Source organism: Acanthisitta chloris, unplaced genomic scaffold (genome assembly GCF_000695815.1).
Source record: "Acanthisitta chloris isolate BGI_N310 unplaced genomic scaffold, ASM69581v1 scaffold6944, whole genome shotgun sequence".
In the NCBI taxonomy this organism is placed as follows: domain Eukaryota; kingdom Metazoa; phylum Chordata; class Aves; order Passeriformes; family Acanthisittidae; genus Acanthisitta; species Acanthisitta chloris.
In genome coordinates, this window is record NW_008667706.1 from 51226 (window position 1) to 70747 (window position 19522).

Consider the following 19522-nt stretch of genomic DNA (forward strand, 5'->3'; position numbering starts at 1 on the left):
GGGGGAGTGGGGAGGTTGTTCCAAATAGGAAATAAACCAGATTTTGAAATCACTGTTCTGTGCTGGTTATTATTCACATCCTGTTTCTGCACCTTGGTTGAAATAGTTTCCTGGACTGCAGAAACTCTATTTTAAATTATTCTTGTGGCTGTGTTGGGTGTGGGTTTTTTTTTTTTTTTACCTGTACCTCCAGTGCACTGCCAAAAGGTGCATTTCTGATAGTTTAGGCTTACCTGGATTGTGCAGATAAAACTCCAGGTGATCTGTAATTAATCTATCACTTGATAGGGATTACAAGTGTTACTGATTATTTTAAAGAAATGGCTGTGAGTCATTGTCAGTTTAAAAATCAAGTGTTGAAATCCTCTTGTGTGACACGGATGTGTTCAGATGGTCTGAATTTGTGATTTTTCACTGAGGATATTACAGCTGCACTTGTTGCTAAAATTCTTTTCTGCACTGCATTGCTCAAAGGGAAATCAAACCTACAAAAGGATGTGGCAAGAGCTGATGTGGACACATAGTCACAATTTTTCCCTATTAAACTCCTCCCACTGTTGCAAAACAAGGAATTTGCAGCCTTTTGATCATTTGCTTTGTGTGTGATTATGTAAAGGAAAAACCCAACACCCACAGCAACCCCCTCCCCTCCCAGTACACCCTAAATCTGGTGGTTGTTTACTGGTATTTAAACCAGGTTTTGAGAAATTGGTTTTTAAAATGCACATTATGACTTAAAATTCTCAAAACCAGAAGCTTTGGATGTGCAGGTCCAAAGGGCTGTTGGGAAAACCTTCTGCCCTAAGCCAGACATGCAGGGAACAACTGAATGAGATGGGGGAGGATTATCAACAGCACAAGGTGTTTAGGGTGGGGATGGTTGTGTCTGTTTTCCGCAATATCCCTTGGAGATAGCGCTCCCAGGATGTGTTGGCCTGGGGCTGGGCTGCAGCAGAGGGCAGTGGTGGTCTGTGCCAGACCTGTGGTGGTTCAGCCCCAAAGCTGCTGCCAGAATTGGTCCCAGGCTGTCAGCAAAGGGTTTATCTTCCTAAATGTGCTCTAAATCTCTCTGGCTATGGCTAGGAGTGAGGAGTGAGCCTTGGATGTGCAGGGGATTCATGCATCTGGGGGGTTAATGCAGGCTATTTTTAATGACCCAAAGGGGTTTTTGGATAGAATTTGTAATGGCAAATAACCAGCTGTAATGGATATGGAGTTGTGATTGCAGTTCACTATCTCTGTTTCGGGGTGAAACCTCCAAAGATGGGTGCTGGGTTCATGTTGTTCAGCTGTTCCACTCTGCACATCTGTACCAGTTACTTTATTATTATAAAAGTGTATTTCAACATCTCTCACTGCAGATGTGACCAGGGAATGTGGAGAGCTGTGGGAACAGGTTGAGGGGTTTTCATGGACTCACAGAATGGTTTGGGTTGGAAAGGACTTTAAAACTCATCTCGTTCCATCCTCTGCCCTAGGCAGGGACACCTCCCACCACATCAGGTTGCTCAAGGCTTTATCCAACCTGGCTGTGAACACTGCCAGGGTTGGGGCAGCCACAGCCTCCCTGGGCAACCTGTGCCAGTGTCTCTCCACCCTCACAGGGAAAAACTTCTTCCTAAGATCTCATCTAAATTTCCCTCTTCAATTTCTCCCCATTACACTTTGTCCTGTCACTGCAGTTCCTAACCAAGAGTCCCTCTGCAGCTTCCCTGGAGCCCCTTCAGATCCTGGCAGGTTGCTCTGAGGTCTCCACACAACCTTCTCTTCTCCAGGATGAACAGCCCCAAATTCCTCGGCCTGTCTGCAGAGGGGAGATGCTCCAATCCTCTTCTCAGCTTCATGGCCTCCTCTGGACTTGCTCCAACAGTTCCATGTCCTGTTGGGGACACCAGAACTGTGTGCAGTTCTCCAGGTGAGGTCTCACAAGAAAGCAAATGTAAGTCATCAGCAAAGCAGGGGGTGATGCCCCCAAACATGTTTGTGGCCATGGCATTGCCTGCCTGGAGCCCATCAGGAGTAGCTCATAGGCTGCTGGTCTTCTCCTTTGTGCTCATACATGATCACAGACAAGTTTCTGCAGGTTTCCTGTTGCCACTGGGTTTACTTCACACTGTTATTCCCCTTGTGCTCCCTCTGCTTTGGAGCAGGAATCAAACCCAGAGGGTACCAGGTGTTACCTTGCAGCTTTGAGCCTCTCCCCCTGCCCAGGTTCTTAAGTATAGTTGCTGAGCTCTTGTTTGTGTAGGAAATAAAGGGAATTAATTCAAGTTGCAGATCAGGACATGCTGTCTGCATGTTCAATTAGGAGGGAATGGGGAAATCTGGGTCCCTTCCCATTCATTGGTTATTCCATTAAAAGCCTAATATATACTTCCACATGCAGCTGCTTTATGTGGCTTTCACCACATACCAACTGCAGACATTATAATCAAGGCAGTAATGATTAAAAGTAACTTCTGATTGTTTTGGCTTTGGTTGAACATATGCCCCAAAACTGCTGACTCCAGACAAAATGAGGTGGATAAAAAGTCTCATTCCAGGCTGTGCTCATCCCTAAGTTAAACTATGCCCTGTCTGTGCCTTGTACAGTGAAACTCTACTGATGCATGTTAAAAAAAAAATCAAATCTTTGTCACACAGCCTAGTTGGTAGAGCACTCAGACAGTCCAAACCATCCCACAGGGATTCACTTCCCATAGGAACATTTGTGGACATGACAAAATACCAAATTTCTCTGAGGTCTGGAAATTATTTGTACGTCAGTATGTGAGATTTAAAAGGAGTTAATTCAGCTTTCTGGTAATTGGGGTGAACAGCACTGTGAGTCAGGGTGGTTTTGGGGTGGCAGCCTGTGTGGAGGCATGATGGTTCAACATGTTGGCCTCATTATTCAGGGAAAGGAGGAATTGGGGGGCTGCAGCATCTTTCAGCTTACGAAATAAGCCTTCTGCAAATACAGCAAACTCACTGCTCCAGACTGAATCAGAGAAGCAAGGGTGAAAAAACAGAGGATACAGTGATTTTACAGTAAAGCAGTGCAGAACCTTGTGTCAGCCCAGTTCTGGGTGGTCTTTAATTGCCCATGTTGGTGGCAAAGTCTGAGCTTTTTTTCGGAGCAAGCTGCCCAAATTGCACTGAATTGCTCCTGGCAGGGTCCAAGTGCCAGGTCCAAGTGCTGGGCCATGTGTTGTTGGTTCAAACATACACAGTTTGTTTTGAAGTAAATAGAATCTCTTTGTAAATACAGCTGGGAGAGCTTGGCCAGTGGGAAGAGCAGCCAGAAGGGTGTTGTGGCTGTCCCAGGCTGCAGCACTGGGACTGACTGGTGAGGCCTGGCTCCCTGTCTCTGTTTCAAATGGAGCAGAAGATACACCCCAAGTGATGAGCATCTGCTGCTGCTTGAAAAATTTGCAGGCAAATGGTATAAGAGATGAAATCAGCAGTTATGCCTTGGAGCTGAGTTCAGAGGGTTCTTTTCTTTGCTCAGGGCAGTTATGCTCTCTCAGTTGCCAGTGTTTGCTGCCGTGCTGTTGGACTAGTTTGATAAATGTCCTTCTGCTGGGTTTGAACAAGCCTCTGGGAATATCTTGTTAGCTCTCTTCTTGTAAACAGTAAATAAAGTGCTTGGTGTTTTGCCTGAAGAAATAAATATTGACTGGTTAGAAGAACGGAAGGACTTTTTCTCCCCCAAGAACTTAGGAGAGAGGACTAGGCAGTGGATTTGGAAAAATCAGAGCTGCTTTGCTTGGATGTGCCAAATCCAGGAGGTTGGTGCTCCCCTGACTCTGCTGGGTCAGCACTGGTGCCACCACTGCAGGGGAACACCCTGGGCTGGGGCACCTTGGGTGATGTGCTGACCCTGTGGTGCTGCTGGATGAGGATCCCGTGGATAGGGATCCCACGGGACCTGCTCGCTGCGGGCACTGAGCCCCGCAGCATCCTGCTGCAGGCTGGAAGAGCAGGGCTGCTGTAACATCCTCAGCTTGTTGCGACAGTGTTTTGTTTTTTTTCCTGTTTGTTTACTGAAAGAAAAAGGAAGGAACTCTCCGCGTGTCTTTTGCTCAGTCGTTTCCTTTTCTTTCACACAGAGCTGGGGCTGTTGGGGTAGAGGGGAGTCCTGTCAGGGTGTTTCACTGTGTTTTCCTTGCAGCTCCTGCTGTAGTGCCAGAGCAGCGCTGAGCCACGACAGCGCGTGGGGCATGGGAGCGCTGGGAGAGCTTTGGCAGCAAACTGCAGAGGGGAATCAATCTGTTTCCCAGCAAACACACTCCCAGCTCCGGAGAAAAGGGGGATGCCCTGGGGTGCGCTGGAGCTGGGAAATCCCTGTGAGGAGCAGGAAGGGCAGAGCTGGCAGCCGAGAGCAGACAGCTGGCTTTAGTCCCTCGCAGAAAAAAAATAAAAATCCTTGCTTGAATTCCCCCTCCCTCGTTACCAGAGCCTCTCACCGAGGCGTCGCGGTCCTGTCTCCGCGGGAAGGATGCTCCATAGCCCCGGAGCCCACCGGGCTGCGAGCACTGCCCGGAGCTGAGTGCTGGGGAAAGCACAGCGAACCCTTTTATAGGATCATGGGGCTATCCTCCTCCTCCTCCTCCTCCTCCTGCTGCTCCTCCTCTCCCTCCCGTTACCGCCTTTGGAGGATGGTCCTGCCCTGCTGAGCCCCAGTGCGATCCCAAGCGACACCTCTGCTCCTCACTCCTTTCAGTGCCTCTTTTCCCCTCCTTCCCTCGCTGCCCCTCCCTTTCGTTATTACTCCAGACCTGCTGGCAAACGGGATGATCCAGAGATCCAGGGTTGTCCTCTCTGCCAGGAGAGCATAAATACCACTGGGGAGCTCTGTGAGACTGCAGTTGGTACGAGTTGCTGAGCCAAGACCTTGCACATCTCGCACCTCCTGAGGCTTATTCCATCCTTTTCCCCTCCTCCTAGTTTAAATATTGCAGATATATAATTTATTATCCACAAGCAGGCTTGGAAAAGCTACAATTACCTGGAGATTTGGAAGTACTCAGCAAGGTAAGTGTAAACTTTGGTCCCTGCTTCTGAAATGTGGTTTTGGTGGGGGCTGTGTGCAAGAAATGACTCTTTTAAGAAGGCACAGTTTTAGTAACTTCTCCCCAAAGTTTCCTGGATGGTATAAAATAACACAATACTGTCTGAGCTTCCCTTATGTGTGCTTAGCAGAGGCTAATGCAAGATTAATCAACATTAATCTTGAATGAATGGGGAGGAGTTTGCAAGCAGAGGGGTGGATTTCTGCACAAACAGAAGATATCCAAGGGATGCTGTAGCAGTGTCTAAGAGCTGATACCCTTGGGCACACCTAATGTGCTGCAGGCAGCCTGTGTTGGTGCAACTCTGCTCTCAAGTCCTGTAGAAAAAGAATTTCAGGGTCACCACATGTGGTGTCTCTTACCACTGGGTTTTCCATGTGGTTTTCCATAGAAACTCACCCACTTGGGTTTTGTGGGAGTGGATTTTAATGGAAGAACCAGATGTTTTGGCCCATGGCCTTGAAAATGCTGAATCTCTGGTGTGTTCAATGTTGTCCTGTGTCAAGGAACTTGTCATCTTGCTTTGCTTTGGAAGCCACCACAATTCTTCAGAGCTTGAAATGTGTGCATCCCAGTTAAATAAATGACATGGGGTTTGGTGCATTGGGTATGGTGTGGCTTTATCATTGGATTTCTTCGCACAGGTTAGAAGCTGATCCCAGACTAACTCAGGTTAAAAGCTGATCCCAGGCTAACTCGGGTTAGAAGCTGATCCCAGGCTCAGTTTAGAAGCTGATCCCAGGCTAACTCAGGTTAGAGGCTGATCCCAGGCTCAGTTTAGAAGCTGATCCCAGGCTAACTCCCTTCTGCTTTGCTGTTTTAGCTGCTTTCCTAGTATCCCAAGCTAACTTCTGCATTTTCCTACCTTGTCAGCTTGTGCCATGTGTAACTCCACAGGTCCCAGGATGTTTTAGCTGCAAATTTCACCCATAACCCACTTGTGTACTTTACCAGGGAGGCAGTCCAAGCTCCCTAGCTGTAAGGAGTAAGGTGACTTGAGGCCATCCTGAAGTACAGGAGTCAGCCTGCGTGTGGCTTTGGTAGCACTGTGTGCCAGGCTTCAGATGCGACCAGCTCTCCTGCTCTCCCTGCAGAGCAGACAGTATCCATTAGCTGGGGAAATAGCTTTCTAAAAATAGTCTTTTCCAAAGTCCGGTGCTGCTCTTTAACTCCCTCAGACCCCAGAAGAAGGCCTCCCTTTTGTCCCCACTTTGGATAGGCTTTACAGCATATGAAGGAGTTGGTTTATGCTGACTCAGCCATTTCTGATGGCTCCCAGATGTTTACCTGGCATCAGTATCAAGGGCCTGATGTGTTTAAAGGGAGGTTGTGCTCCTCTTGAACCCTTGAGATCAACAGCACAGACTTCCTCAGCTGACTGTCAGCTGGTAATTTTCTGTGAATAATATCAAAGCCCAAAGGCAATAGGATTTCAGCCTGCTCAGATGAGGAGCTCCTGATGCAGCCTGGAGGCATTGCCCCAGATCTGGCTGAGCTGTGTCCAAGTGTTCCATTGCACCTGGGCAAGAGCATATTGAGAGGCAGATGGATGGACATCTGCAATCAGTGAAAGCTATCTGAAATGGGAGCATCTTTCTGCTGCTTTCGATTAATCTGGCCAGGGAGCTCTTTGCTCCCTGTCGCGCTCTGATCCCTTCATCCTTCCGTTGTATGCTCAGCACTCCCCACCTCGAGCCAAAGCAGAGAAAGGGACCTGCACACCCCAAGTGAAATACAAGATAGAGCCAAAGTGACCTAATTTTAGAGAGGTGCTGGTATCCTCTCACTGGCAAATGGAATCCAGGGAAGTACATCCCAAGGAATAATACACCATCTGTTGTGAGGTTTTGGCTGGATCACGAAACCAGCCGCGTTGGCCTCGCTGCGGAGCCGTGAGTGAGGGCAGCTCCTCTGGCTCTCACATGTTACAGCTGATTTTTTCAATCTGCCCTTTCTGTAAGTTCAGTGTTTGCCTTAAATGGGTGGTGGACATGGGCTCCTGTTTAGCAAAGGGCACCTGGCCAAAGGCAGGGTGCAACAGCAGCCTCTGTGATCCAGTGGTTCCTGCCGACTCTACCTCCAGGCCAAGCTGCAGGGGAAGCTGCTGGTGCTAAATGGCCACATTGTAAATGGCCATGGCAGTGCAGCTATTTTTAAACTCTTAGGGAAGTGCCTCAAAGTAGGAATTGTTCTCTGAATTTGGGTCAGACAGTCTACGAAAGCAACAGCTCTTTTTGCTTCCCCTACCCCTCCATAGCCAGGTTAGAAAATTGGGCTTCTGCTTGGGGGGGAAGCAAATGCCACAAACAGGGCTGAGCAGAGAATGAGGTTAAAGGAATATTTGTCCCAATGCCACTGAATGTCATGTCTTTCGTGTGTGCCTGGAGCTGGGGACAAGGAGTGTGTGCGCAGCCTGCTCTGCAGAGCAGGAAATGATGAGAAGTTGTTACCTAAACTGTGCAAATTACATCCTGCATTGTTTTACCCAAGCACACACTTAATGTGCTGCCTGGAGAGAGGCTGAGGGCAGATGGTTTTCATCTGCCTTAATGTTCAGTACAAGAAAGAAGCCTCAAACAGGGACTTTGTGTCTTTTTTGTAGTCAGCCAACAAGTTCTTGGAGGTTCTCACTGTTCTCAGAGCTTTCTGGGGTCCTTGTCTGTGCAAAAAGCACCTTGTGCTTGCCACTGTGCTCTGCAGATACTGCTGTGCTGGGAATGGGGAATAGGGGTTTGGAGCTTTGTGCTCCAGAGCAGCTTTTCCAGCTGGGACCTGGAGAGCACTTCCCTGCCTCGGCTGGGTTCCAGCTCATCCGGTCTCAGTGTGGCCAAATCCCTTGTCACTGGGATGAAATTTCTCAAATAACTCCTGCTAATCTGGGGTTTGTTTCCTGCTGCTGTGGAGGAATGCTTGCAGCATGGCTTTCAGCAGTGCTGGCAAAAGCAGAGCCTCACCTCGTGGCAGGGATGGGGAAGGTTTCTTCCAAAACTGAGCCCTGAGGAGGGAGATGCTGTGCTTGCGCTGTGTGTATGGATGCTTCTTGCCCCAATGGATTGATCCTGCTCCGGTAGCTCTTAGATCCCATTAAAGAGCAGTGTGTGCTGCAGAGCCCTGCAGCAGCACATACTGCCTTCCCTGAACAGCTCCTGGTCTAAATAAACCCAGCCAAGACACACAGGAATTGTTAGATAGAGAAGTCAGAGCAGAGGGGGAAGAGTTTGGGAATGACAGGTGGAGCAGGAGCACTGTGGAGCAAGAGGGATTAAACAAAGTGCTTCAAACCTGACCAAACTGAGTGCATCTCTCTGAACCCTCAGTACTGACAGCTACTGAGTGTGCATGGGAACACCTAATCTTGTGGCTGAGGGAGGGCTGGTGCTCTGGCTCCCATCCTGAGCTGCCATAACTCACATTCTGGCCACGCTCCCGCGCCGTAAAGCGATGCGTCAGCGAGAACCCCCCAGTGCGTCACTGCCCAGGAGGGATTTGGGTTGTTCCACGTTACAGTGACATTTCCCATAAACAGCAGCTTTCACAGGGCCTGGCAGCTGCTCTGCTGGAGCCTATGGGCACAGTGGGACCTCCAAAATAGCTCTTGCTGATGCCTGAGCTCTGTGATATGGCTTGCTGGGAATATTACTTTCCCTTTTGTTCATATCTGTTCTCCACTTTAAGAGCTGCTCTTTGGGGAATAGCTTCAATTGTATCCCCTTCTTGCCTGTGAAGGGATGGAGCTGGGATTGTTCAGAGCTGCTGAGCATTGCAGGGTGGCAGAGGGTGCCAGGGGTGCAGAAGACACGCTCTGCTGTGCCTGGGTGATGCTCACTCCCAGCACAGCATCAGTGGAGTTCCTGGTGTAATTAACTGAGTTCCCATCACTTGTCATAGTATGTTAAGGGGTTGGAATAGACCTTAGAGATCATCCAGTCCCAATCCCCTGCCCTGGGCAGGGACACCTCCCACCACACCAGGTTGCTCAAGGCTTTAGCCAACCTGGCTTTGAACACTGTCAGGGTTGGGGCAGCCACAGCCTCCCTGGGCAACCTGTGCCAGTGTCTCACCACCCTCACAGGGAAAACTTCTTCCTAATATCTAACCTAAATTATCCCTCTTTCAATTTCTCCCCATATGATGTTGTTCAGGTCTTCCCTGTCATTGGAGTGAATGATAATTGCTTAGACTGTAGGCACTGCTCTTTTCCAAGCACAAAAATGTGTTGTGTGGCCTCACTGTTGGGGGCAGTAATGCACTGAGAGCTTCTCTGGCACTGCTCTGACTGCCTGTTCCTCCTCAAATTCCAGAACTGCGTTGAGCCACAAGAGTCCTGGCAAGAAAACCTGCTGTCATCTTCATCTCTGCTTCTGCTGGCTGTAGAGGAGACAGCATGAATCCTGCCCTGCCTTGGATCCTTCCTCTTGGATGTGTACTGCTCCTGACAAAGGCAGCTGAATGCTTTATCTTGCCCAACTCGAGTCACCTGGAGAGCATCCTGAGTAAATACCAGGATGGGGAAGCTCACTCCAGATCCAAGAGAGCCATTTTATTCTCAGACAGGCAGGAGATATTGATGCTCCACAATAAATTGAGAGGTCAAGTGTACCCAGTCGCCTCTAATATGGAATATATGGTGAGTCTAGTGTCTGATACTTCACTTTATTGCTCCTTTCTGGTTTTTTTTTCAACTATATTTTGATTTTCCTTGTGGTGCAGAGAGGTGTAGCAAATTTCCTCTGAACTAAGTTTTTCTCAAGAGGTGTCCTGAAGCAGTTTCATTCCAGAGTGAATGATGCTTTAGATCATTGAACTGTTTTGGTTGGAAAGGGCTTCTAGCGGGTCGTCAAGTCCATCCACTGCATAGTTTCAGGACTAGTTCCATTATTCATAAACGAGTGTCTGGCCCAGCCCTGGATGCATCTCCAGTGATGGCAATTCCACAGCTTGCCTCAGCAGGTTCTTCCATTACCTTAATGTCATAAAAGTATCACATTTTCCCTGGTGTTTAACCCACTTTCTCCCTGTGAAAGCTTTCAGGCTGTTGTGACTGGTGTTTTGGGACACCACAGCCTGCTCAGAGAAGCTTCTGATGGTCTTTGCCATCAGTTGCCACCAAATATTGGAGGTGGCATCTGCCTTCTTGTCACTGATCAACTGAGCTTATCAATGTGAACCAAGCACCTGTGGTGGGATGCTGCTGGGAATCTGCTTAGGATCATAGAGAAACAGGAGGAATGTGGCTCCATCTGCAAAGAATTTCAGTCACTGGAAATAGCTGGAAAGACTTGGGGAGTTGATGGGTGGATAGGTCAGTGCTGTTGGCTTTTCGCAGTTCAGGAAACCAAACTAAAAGTTTGTCGAATGTATTCTCCCACTTCAGAGGGAGAGCTGCAAAGTTTGAGGATGAAATATGCCTTTGCCAGCAACAATTCACATGAATAGTTTTGTTTCACCTGCTGCCAGAGACCCTCCTTTGAGCTATTTTTGCTGTGCCATCAAAATATTACAGGGCCACAAAATGATGTCGGCAAATAATGATTTTGCATGTGCCTTTTCCCAATGTGCAAATATAGTTCTGACCAAAAGTAGTCTAACTTCAACTGTGCAGTCTTGCTGAGGGATCCAAACTGGTCCGACTTCAACTGTTCACTCCTGCTGAGGGAGCAAACGAGGAATGATTTATTAAGACCATTTTTAACAGGGTAAAAGCAAAGTACACTTCAATGTAATACAAAATTTTTTGCCAGCTGTGCTGAAACGAGGGCTGCAAATGGAAAATCCTGCTTTTTGTGGCTGTAGGGAGAAGGAACAAAGAAGGGAGGGCAGAGGACAGTGAGGAAGGACCCCACAGCACTCACCCCACTGGTCTTTGGACCTGCTCCTGTCAGGAATCGCGTGCCTTTCTAAGAACACGATTGTATCTCCTTCTCAGCTGCTCTCACGTTATCCTGCAGGGAAGTACAGCCAGAAGAGGCAACTTGATTGATTTCCAGAGAGTAAACACAAAGCATGAGCAAAGCCAAGGTGTTTTGGTTGGCTTTGGGGCTGGCAGAGCATTGCCTCTGTGGCCTGTCCACTGCCTGCCCACTGTTTGCGCTCGCGGCGCGGTTACACCTCTCTGTTTGCCTTTGCTCACTCAGCTTTTCTAGTGGCTTTTCTGGGGGATTGAGGGCAAATGAAAGGGCCTTGTGTGCTCTGCAGAAGGGAGCTGAGTGTAAGACGGTGCTACTTGGAAAGGCTATAATCAGCCTTTCATGTGTTTGTGTTTACCCAGTAGGACTTGGAAATGCTGTGGATATGCTGAGTGGGAATTTCTCTTTAATCCTTTGTCCTGCATAGGACATTTCTCATTTGGACTCATTTAAGAGGATGCTCTGTCTTTAATACCATAGATGAACTTCTCTCTTTCTCTTTGGTGCCAGTGTGGAGCATCACCAGTGATGTGCAGTGATCATTTCTGGATAACTAAGTAGAGCTTGTGCTTGTCCATCAACCTCCAAACACTCCCTGGTGAAAGTCCTTTCCCCCAGCTCCATATCTGATGGATTTAAGTGGTCTGAAATGGCAATGGGAGCTAATCTATTCCAGGAAAGGGACATATTTATCTGCTACAGGATGAACTTGAGTTGTTGGACACCCTTAATAAGAAGGCAGGAACACAGTGAGTACTGTGACTTAGCTGGAGATCAAAGGATTTATATACATAAAGGGATAAAGGTATAAAGTGGGCTGAAAAAAAATGAAGAATAATGGTTTTGTTGCTGGATTTGTGTAATTAATTGAAAGTTGGCACAGAGAGTCAGTGTTAATGGAAAATGAGTGAGCAGTGAACAACTTCCTGACGAATTTGGGCCAGTACAGAATTACCTTAACCTCTAACAGCTCAATGATTGACATTTCCACTGTATGTTTGGACTTCATAACAGCAGTGGACGTGAGCCAAGACCAAAACAAACTCCTTCTTAATGGGCCCAGAGTAAAAAGGACATAATGGACCTGGAGTAAAAAGGACATATTAGTTCCTAAGGCATCATGACCTTTTAAGATGGCTTAGTCAGATGGCTTTCAGCAGTGATGAAAGGCAGAAATCTTTCCTCTTGTGGCAGCCTCAGAGACAGCTGGAGAAAGCAAAATTGTTCTCAGAGCAGATTGCTGGAAGGAAAATAGTTTGTTTTCATGTATAAGGTATGCATCCTTCCTCTCAACTGTAGGGTGGTGACTTTCCCTGTCAGGACGGGATAGGATTTCTGTGGGGGATAGCAAAGCCTATCCAGGCCTCTGCCAGGACATGTCAGCCCTGCAGTTTCATGCCACTTTTCAAAGTAAACTGCCAGTATTGCAGAAAGTCTAAGCTGGGGAGGAAAATGAGTGAGTAACCTGATCACTGCAATTCAGGTGTCTGGCCTTGGGTTTACAAACTCATTAGGCTGAGTGAGTAGACTCCTTGAGGGATGAATTCTTATTAAATCTGAACCTACCAGTTGTAGTATAATGTGTGTTTGCCATGCATATATTTTACATATTCAGTGTATAGTCTCCTTTGAATTTGTGGGAGTGAAAAAGAGAGTCCTTGTGCTAAATCACTTGGAATCACACAATCCTAAAAGCTTCTCAATCTTTGCTTGAGCAGGAAACAGAGCACAGGCAAACTCTGCCCCTCTGCCTTCAGCAGGTTTCCTAGATACTGCCTTGAATATTGGCATAACGAATTCTTGCAAGCATAGCTGGGGAAGTCTGAAATCTCTTTTTTCCTCTGTTTATTGCTCTGAACTAATTCCAGCCTCCTGACCACATTCGTGTCTGAGAAGCAAGAGGCAAATAGCTGCTGTGATTTCAATGGGATGGCTTTGTAATCTGATCCCTGCAGAAATTAGCTTCTCTACTCTTTCCTCAGCTTCTCTAGTCATCTAGCACAAAGCCCTGCAAAGATGTAGCTTGTTCCCAATTACCTGTTGAGTATCTTTTGTCCAAGTTCCTTTCTTTTATCCACAGGCACCAAAGGGAGATAAAACACATCTACTGGCATTAATTTCCATTTAATGGCCTATTGCTCACAACATCTCTGCATGAAATTAGGAGACTTGGAACATCTTTGCAGGCTGCAGGGAATAAAGCTGTGCTAGAAAGTTTGAGAAACTAGCAGTGCAGAATATCTTGGGAGAGTTTCTGTGGCTTTTGTGTTGGATGGGAAGGAGGATTGGGCTGCTCATTGCCGAGTGCACCAAGTGGGAGACCACAAAAGCTGTGTGTCTCAGCACAGTTGCAATAGTCTTCTTGAACAGAGGGTTGGGAATGTGTGTGGTGGGTCCAATCCCATCACCTTCAAGGAGTTGGAGGGCTGAGATGGAAAATGGTTTTATTCCCTGTGTCAGAACTGTGTCCTCAGGGAGTTTTGCAGACTGACATGAATTTGCTTGGTCACTGGTCAGCCCAAAGCCAAACTGATGAGCTCAGGGCAGCACTGGGGTGTTGTTGGAATCTGGGCTGCTGAGCATGCTTAATGATAAGCTGTTCTGGGAGGCCTGGGCTGTGAGCTCAGTGAGATGAGCTCATGTTTGCCTTGCAGAGATAGTGTAAGCACACCAAGCTCCAGGAGACACTGCGTTTGTTTTACTGTCTTCTTATCCAGGGGTGCTCAGTGCTTCCCCATCCCAGCTCTAACTGTCTGAGACTGTGTCCAGATACTTCCTTGGAATGAGTACTTGATGGTTTTTAAATGTGTTTGGGAGTCTGAGTGCCCTGCAGCCCTCCAAATGGGCTCTGACAGGTCCTTTGATATGTTTGAGATCAGAAGTTGCTTTTCTTTGGAGAAAACAGGACTTGGAAAGAGTAGCTGGTTGCGATGGTAAATGTCCAAAGAGAACAATCTTGTGCTGGCACGTGAATGGGCTGGAGACACATTACAAGGCCTCTCTTCTCTTTGGTCTTATTTGTAGGAATGTGCAGTAATATTTTAATCCCAAGGAATTATCCTCTAAGGGCTGTTGTGAATAGAGCAGCTGGCAGCAATTACACAATGAATTCAGGGCAGTGGCTGCTGGGCCCAGCAAGTCTGGCCTTTACAGCAAATACACTCCTGGACAGCAGAGCCAGCGAAGCTGTTTTCCTGTTTGCCTTTGTGTCATGTTTGAGCTCTCCTTTGGCTTACAGCTGGGGGATATTTGATGAGGAGTGATCTCACACCAATGTCCTTCCCTCAGTGGCAACATAAATGGGAATTGTCACTTCTAACTTGCTGCCTGTTTCAGTGAGAGTGAGATGAGGTTAACAGCTCTGGGACTTTGCCACCTCTGATGCATTTGGCTGGATCCACTGGTGGACTCAGCAGTTATTCTGGAAGGAGAAGGGAAGATGGGACCAGGAGACTCAGACCCACACTCTTTGATTCAGAGGTTGGGCCAAAGATCTCCAACTGTGTGGTAGTGAAGGGCAGAAGTACATCCAGTGTTGTAGTTCCCCTTGATGGGAAAGCCTGGAGATATCCAGATAGTATGGACAGTGGATGGACAATCATGCTGGACTACATCAAAGCACTGACTGCATGGTAGAACTCTTTCAGGTGTCAGAAATAGGTGTCATGACGAAGTCCTCCACCCAGAATGATAACATCTGCCATGTCATCCTCATGACACCTATTTCACCAGAAACAGGTGTCTTGAGGAAGATCTCCATCCTTGACATCTAATTATTTCAACATATTAGAAAACCAGTTGACAAGAACATCTTGTGCTTTAGGGTGGATGGTCTAGATGGGTTCTTGAGGTCTCCTTAGGTGTGCTTTCTGCTGATCTGTGCAATAAATCTCCTAAGAAACATGGCATTAAGCAGGGAAAATCATAGGCCCTTTAGTGCCCTGTACTTTCATGGCAGGAGAACATCTTGAGGAACCTGATTTTAGGTTGGGGCACATGGTTGAAATATGCTGACTTCACCTAGACACCAGGGATGAGCTGTAATTTAGCCTTTCTCTACTAACTGCTGTTGGTTGAGTCTCTTGATCTAATAAGACTGAGATGATGAACTGACCTGTTCTTTTTTCTCCCCCACCCTGAAGACTTGGGATGATGAGCTGGAAAGATCAGCACATGCTTGGGCTGAACAGTGCATCTGGGACCACGGGCCCCGTGACCTCATCAGGTCCATTGGGCAGAACTTGGCTGTTCACTGGGGCAGGTAAGAGTTGGGATGCTACAAGCTCATTGCAAAGAGCAATTTATGGATTATTCATTGGAGATAGTTGGAAAGGTTTGCTTGGATGCTTTGATAGAGCACTGGGGAGAGGCAAGAAGAGCTGAGGACCATTTTGGTTGCCTCAGTGGATGGTTATCAGGATAATGCCTGCAGCCACCTGCAGCTGATTGTTCCCAGCAAAGCAGCATTGATGTGGGCTCCTCCATCCATCTGTGTCTTTGGGTAATGCAGCTCTAACATGCTTAGGGTCACTCCTATTTCTTAAGGAGATCAGCTACAGAAGTCTTAACCCTTGCTCCTAAATCTGCTGTTTCAGGAGTAGTTGTGGCATCATGTGGAGAACCAGCTGAAAACTGAAGTTTCTCAGGAGCAATGTCTGGATTCAGCTGCTAGTTCAGAATTTAATTATCTCTTGCTGTATTTCCCCTAAATATTTATCCAACTCCTAAATTCTCTTTACTGAAAACACGTCACAGTAATTTCTTCAACTTCCTGGGGCAAGTTTTTAAACTAGAGTTCTTATCCCAGTTAGGAAAGCTGACGTTAAGGCTTCCAAGTGGATTTGCCTCTCCATCTCATGGTGAAATTTGTTTAAGTCCCTGTTGTTAAGCCTGTTATAGGCCAAACCTGCTTTGCACAGCAAACATTCTACCCTTGCTCAAGAGCTCTGTTTTTGACCCATTTCCTGGGTGGAAATGCAGATATGTTTGTTCTAAATCAGGTGGAACTTGATGGAAAGCAATGGAAATTTGCTGATGTGAAATTAGCCTGGTATAAAAATTTGGCCCAATTTTGCTGGCAGAATTAAGTAATGATTGGAAAGTAAAGTGGTTAATCCATTGGAAACAAAGTCCAAAGATTGTGCTGTTCTTGGCTCTCCTACAAGAGTTCAAGATGGCCATGGGATCCTGATGGAGGTAGATCCAGCCTTGCTCCCTTTGCAGTCACTGAGAGGAAAGAGAAATCAGAGTTATCTCAGCTTTTTCAGCAACAGGCCATAACTTGATGGCCTCAATTTCCTCTCCTGTAAAATAGGACTCAGAAAGTTATTCACTTGATGACATCAGGAGATTGGATGTTTTTAAAATGCTTCTAATGAATGATTTTTAATGAAGAGCTGGCTGAAAGAATAAGCTGCAGTTGGTAATGATATCATTTGGCTTGCTGGCTGCTTGTTTCATGTGAGCTGTTGAAAGCAGTAAAAAGCAGTGGGTTTGGTACACTTTGCAGATCACTCTGTTTGCTCACTGTGCATGTAGTGTGTAAAATACAGAGAATCGTAGGATTTTAGGGGTTGGAATGGAGCTTCGAGATCATCTAGTGCCAACCCCCTGCCCTGGGCAGGGACACCTCCCACCAGAACAGGCTGCTCAATGCTCATCCAACCTGGCTTTGAACACTGCCAGGGCTGGGGCAGCAGTTTCTCCCCATTACTCCTTGTCCTGTCACTGCTGCTCCTAACCAATCTGTAACCTAACCAATATCTGAAGGGCCTACAAGGGAGTTGGAGAGGGACTCTTTGTTAAGAACTGCAGTGATTGGGCAAGGGGTAATGGATTCAGACTGAAGGAGGGAAAGTTTAGGTTGGAGATTAGAAAAAAGTTTTTTACTATAAGGGTGGTGATACATTGGAACAGGTTGCCTAGGGACATGGTAGCTGCCCCAAGCCTTCAGCAGCCTGATCTGGTGAGGAGGTGTCCCTGCCCATGGAAGGGGATTGGGACTAGATGATCTGTAAAGTCCATTCCAACCCTTAAATTCTATGATTTTGTGTTTCTATGATAACCAAGAGTCCCTCTGCATCTTCCCTGGAGCCCCTTCAGATCCTGGCAGGTGCTCTGAGGTCTCCACACAACCTTCTCTTCTCCAGGCTGAATAGCCCCAACTTCTTCAGCCTGTCCTCATAGGCCTACGTGAGTTTCTCCAGGTCATTTTAATACCATTTGTGCTCCCAAACAGCACAAGTAGTGCTGCCACAGGCTGTGGGACATAGATTGCACAAAGTACATGCAGTATACAGAGGACTTGGTGCAGGGGGAAGTTGCTGCAATAAAAGGGGGGATAAGGGTATAGTGCACCAAGTGCTCTGTACCAACTCCTGGTGGGGTGTGAGTGTCGAAAAGGCCACTCACTTTCGAAGTCTTACAGTATGAACAGTGAGTGTCCTTCCAGATTTAGCAAATTGTCCAGTGGTAAAATAGGTACACGATGGCTTTTGGTTTAAGATGTTTGGCAAACCCTAACTTGTGTTTACTTTGAAAATGCAACTTTCCACCAAACTAGAAGGTTTTTGTAGTTGTGTGGAAAAGTGAGGAGGGCATTTCAGGGCAGTGGCACTTGAGGAGTATGTCAAACCTATAAATAATATGGAGTCAGGTTCAGGCTGTGAATCTAAGAAAAAAAATCATAGAAACACAGAACAGTTGTTGGAAGAACTGAAAAGATCATCCAGTTCCAACTACCCTGCCATGGGTAGGGACACTTTCCACTAGCCCATGTTGCTCCAAGTCCCATCTAGCCTGGCCTTGAACACTTCCAGGGATGAGGCAGCCACAGCTTCTCTGGGCAACCTGTGCCAGTGCCTCACCACCCTCACAGCGAAGAATTTCTTCCTACTATCTAATCTATATCTAAAATCTAATCAATAATCTTTGACATTTTCAATGTGTTTTTTTTAAAAATTCAAAACTTTCTCCCAGAACTTTGTGATTTAAAATGCCTTTTCTCTTTCAGGTATCGATCTCCAGCTTTCCATGTCCAGTCTTGGTATGATGAAGTTAAAGATTACACATTCCCATATCCTCATGAGTGCAACCCGTTGTGCCCAGACAGGTGTACAGGCTCTATGTGCACACACTACACCCAGGTAAAGGAGACCATGGGGTTTGTACCCACACTCTCCACATCCCCCTGTGTCCCAGCTCTCACAGCTACCTGTGTCTAGATTGGGCTCGTTTACATCATTCCAATAACTGCACTGCCCTTGCAGATAGTTTGGGCCACGACCAACAAGATTGGCTGTGCTGTGAACGTCTGCAAGCAGATGAACGTCTGGGGAGAAATCTGGGAGAATGCTGTCTACCTGGTCTGCAACTACTCACCAAAGTAAGGCAGAGGAGCTGAGCTCTCTTTCCAGCTCTCCCAGAACTGGCAGGGTGCTTAACTAGCCCCAGGATCTGGGGAAGAGATTTCAGGCAGTCTAGACTGGTGGTTGTGGCTTTAAATTTTCTCTTTAGGCAGCAGCACGGGGTTGGTTACAAACTAGTGAGCCTTGCCTGGAAAACTCAATGAGGGGCCGAGGCCAGGCTGGAGCTTTGATGTTCCTGCCACGGGAAGGGAAGGAGGAGCAGGAGATGGCCAGGACAGAGCTGGTGTGCACTGCCAAGCTTGCTCACTGCTGTCAGAGGTGGGAGGGGATGGTGTGGTGGTTAATGCTAAAAAATCCAGAAATAACTGCACCAGTCAAGACTTCTTGATGCTTTGATTCCATTTCAAACTGAAAATCGTATTTCTTGCCTACTACATCCAGAAGAAGTTTCCTACCTGGCAATGGCAGTAAATATTTTTTGGGTTTAATGGCTAATAGGAGGAACATTCCAACTCCAAGCCTTTGGCAATTTAAAACTTCAAAACAAAGTGAAATAGGGAAATCACTAAATACAAACAGAGTGCCTTGGAGAGCATCTGACTTCTGGGCATCACGGTGCAGAATAAGGCAAAGGAAAAACATGTGTGGGTATAGAGCTGCCATGACTCAGGCAGAGCTCTCTGGGTGAGTTGTCTAAACCCCTCTGCCCATGGCAGATGAGCACATTGTGCTCATGGCTGGATGGGATTCAACAACCTGCTCCTTGCAGGGGATCACACCACCTCCCCTGGAGCTCCTGCAGCAGACTGGGTCATGTGCATGTCATCCATTCAGGGCTGCTGGATGGAAAAACACTCTCTTGCTGCAGTTGCTGCTTAATCTTTTCTCTCTGGCACGGGTGCACATTGTCCTCATCTAGCCTTATAGGTGGAGACAGCTGAAAGAGCAATAACCCAGGGGTTTGTAGTCATGGACTTAACTCCAGCGCCTTCAACCTCCTCAGCCCCTAAAATCTGCAGGCCACAGTGCCAAAATGGGCTTGTGTTTCTGGGGAGTTTCTCGAGAAAAATGCAGTAATCTATTGATTTATTTCTGTTTACATAAGATCTCAGTGTTTATATTGGAGTTTAATATAATAGCCATATTGCACTGAATTTATTTAAGCAACCGCCTGAAAATGTCACTTTAGAGGTGA

At 47.0% G+C, this 19522-nt stretch overlaps 1 protein-coding gene across 1 annotated transcript in view; it reads left to right on the forward strand.

Annotated features, from left to right (window-relative positions):
• The first annotated feature begins 9438 nt into the window (after positions 1–9438).
• CRISPLD2 (cysteine-rich secretory protein LCCL domain containing 2) overlaps positions 9439–19522 on the forward strand; it is a 24719-nt gene continuing 14635 nt past the window's right edge. The window contains exons 1-4 of the mRNA XM_009072614.1: positions 9439–9681; positions 15103–15221; positions 17973–18105; positions 18229–18344. Of these exons, the coding sequence (XP_009070862.1) occupies positions 9439–9681; positions 15103–15221; positions 17973–18105; positions 18229–18344 (611 nt within the window). The remainder of the gene's footprint in view (positions 9682–15102; positions 15222–17972; positions 18106–18228; positions 18345–19522) is intronic.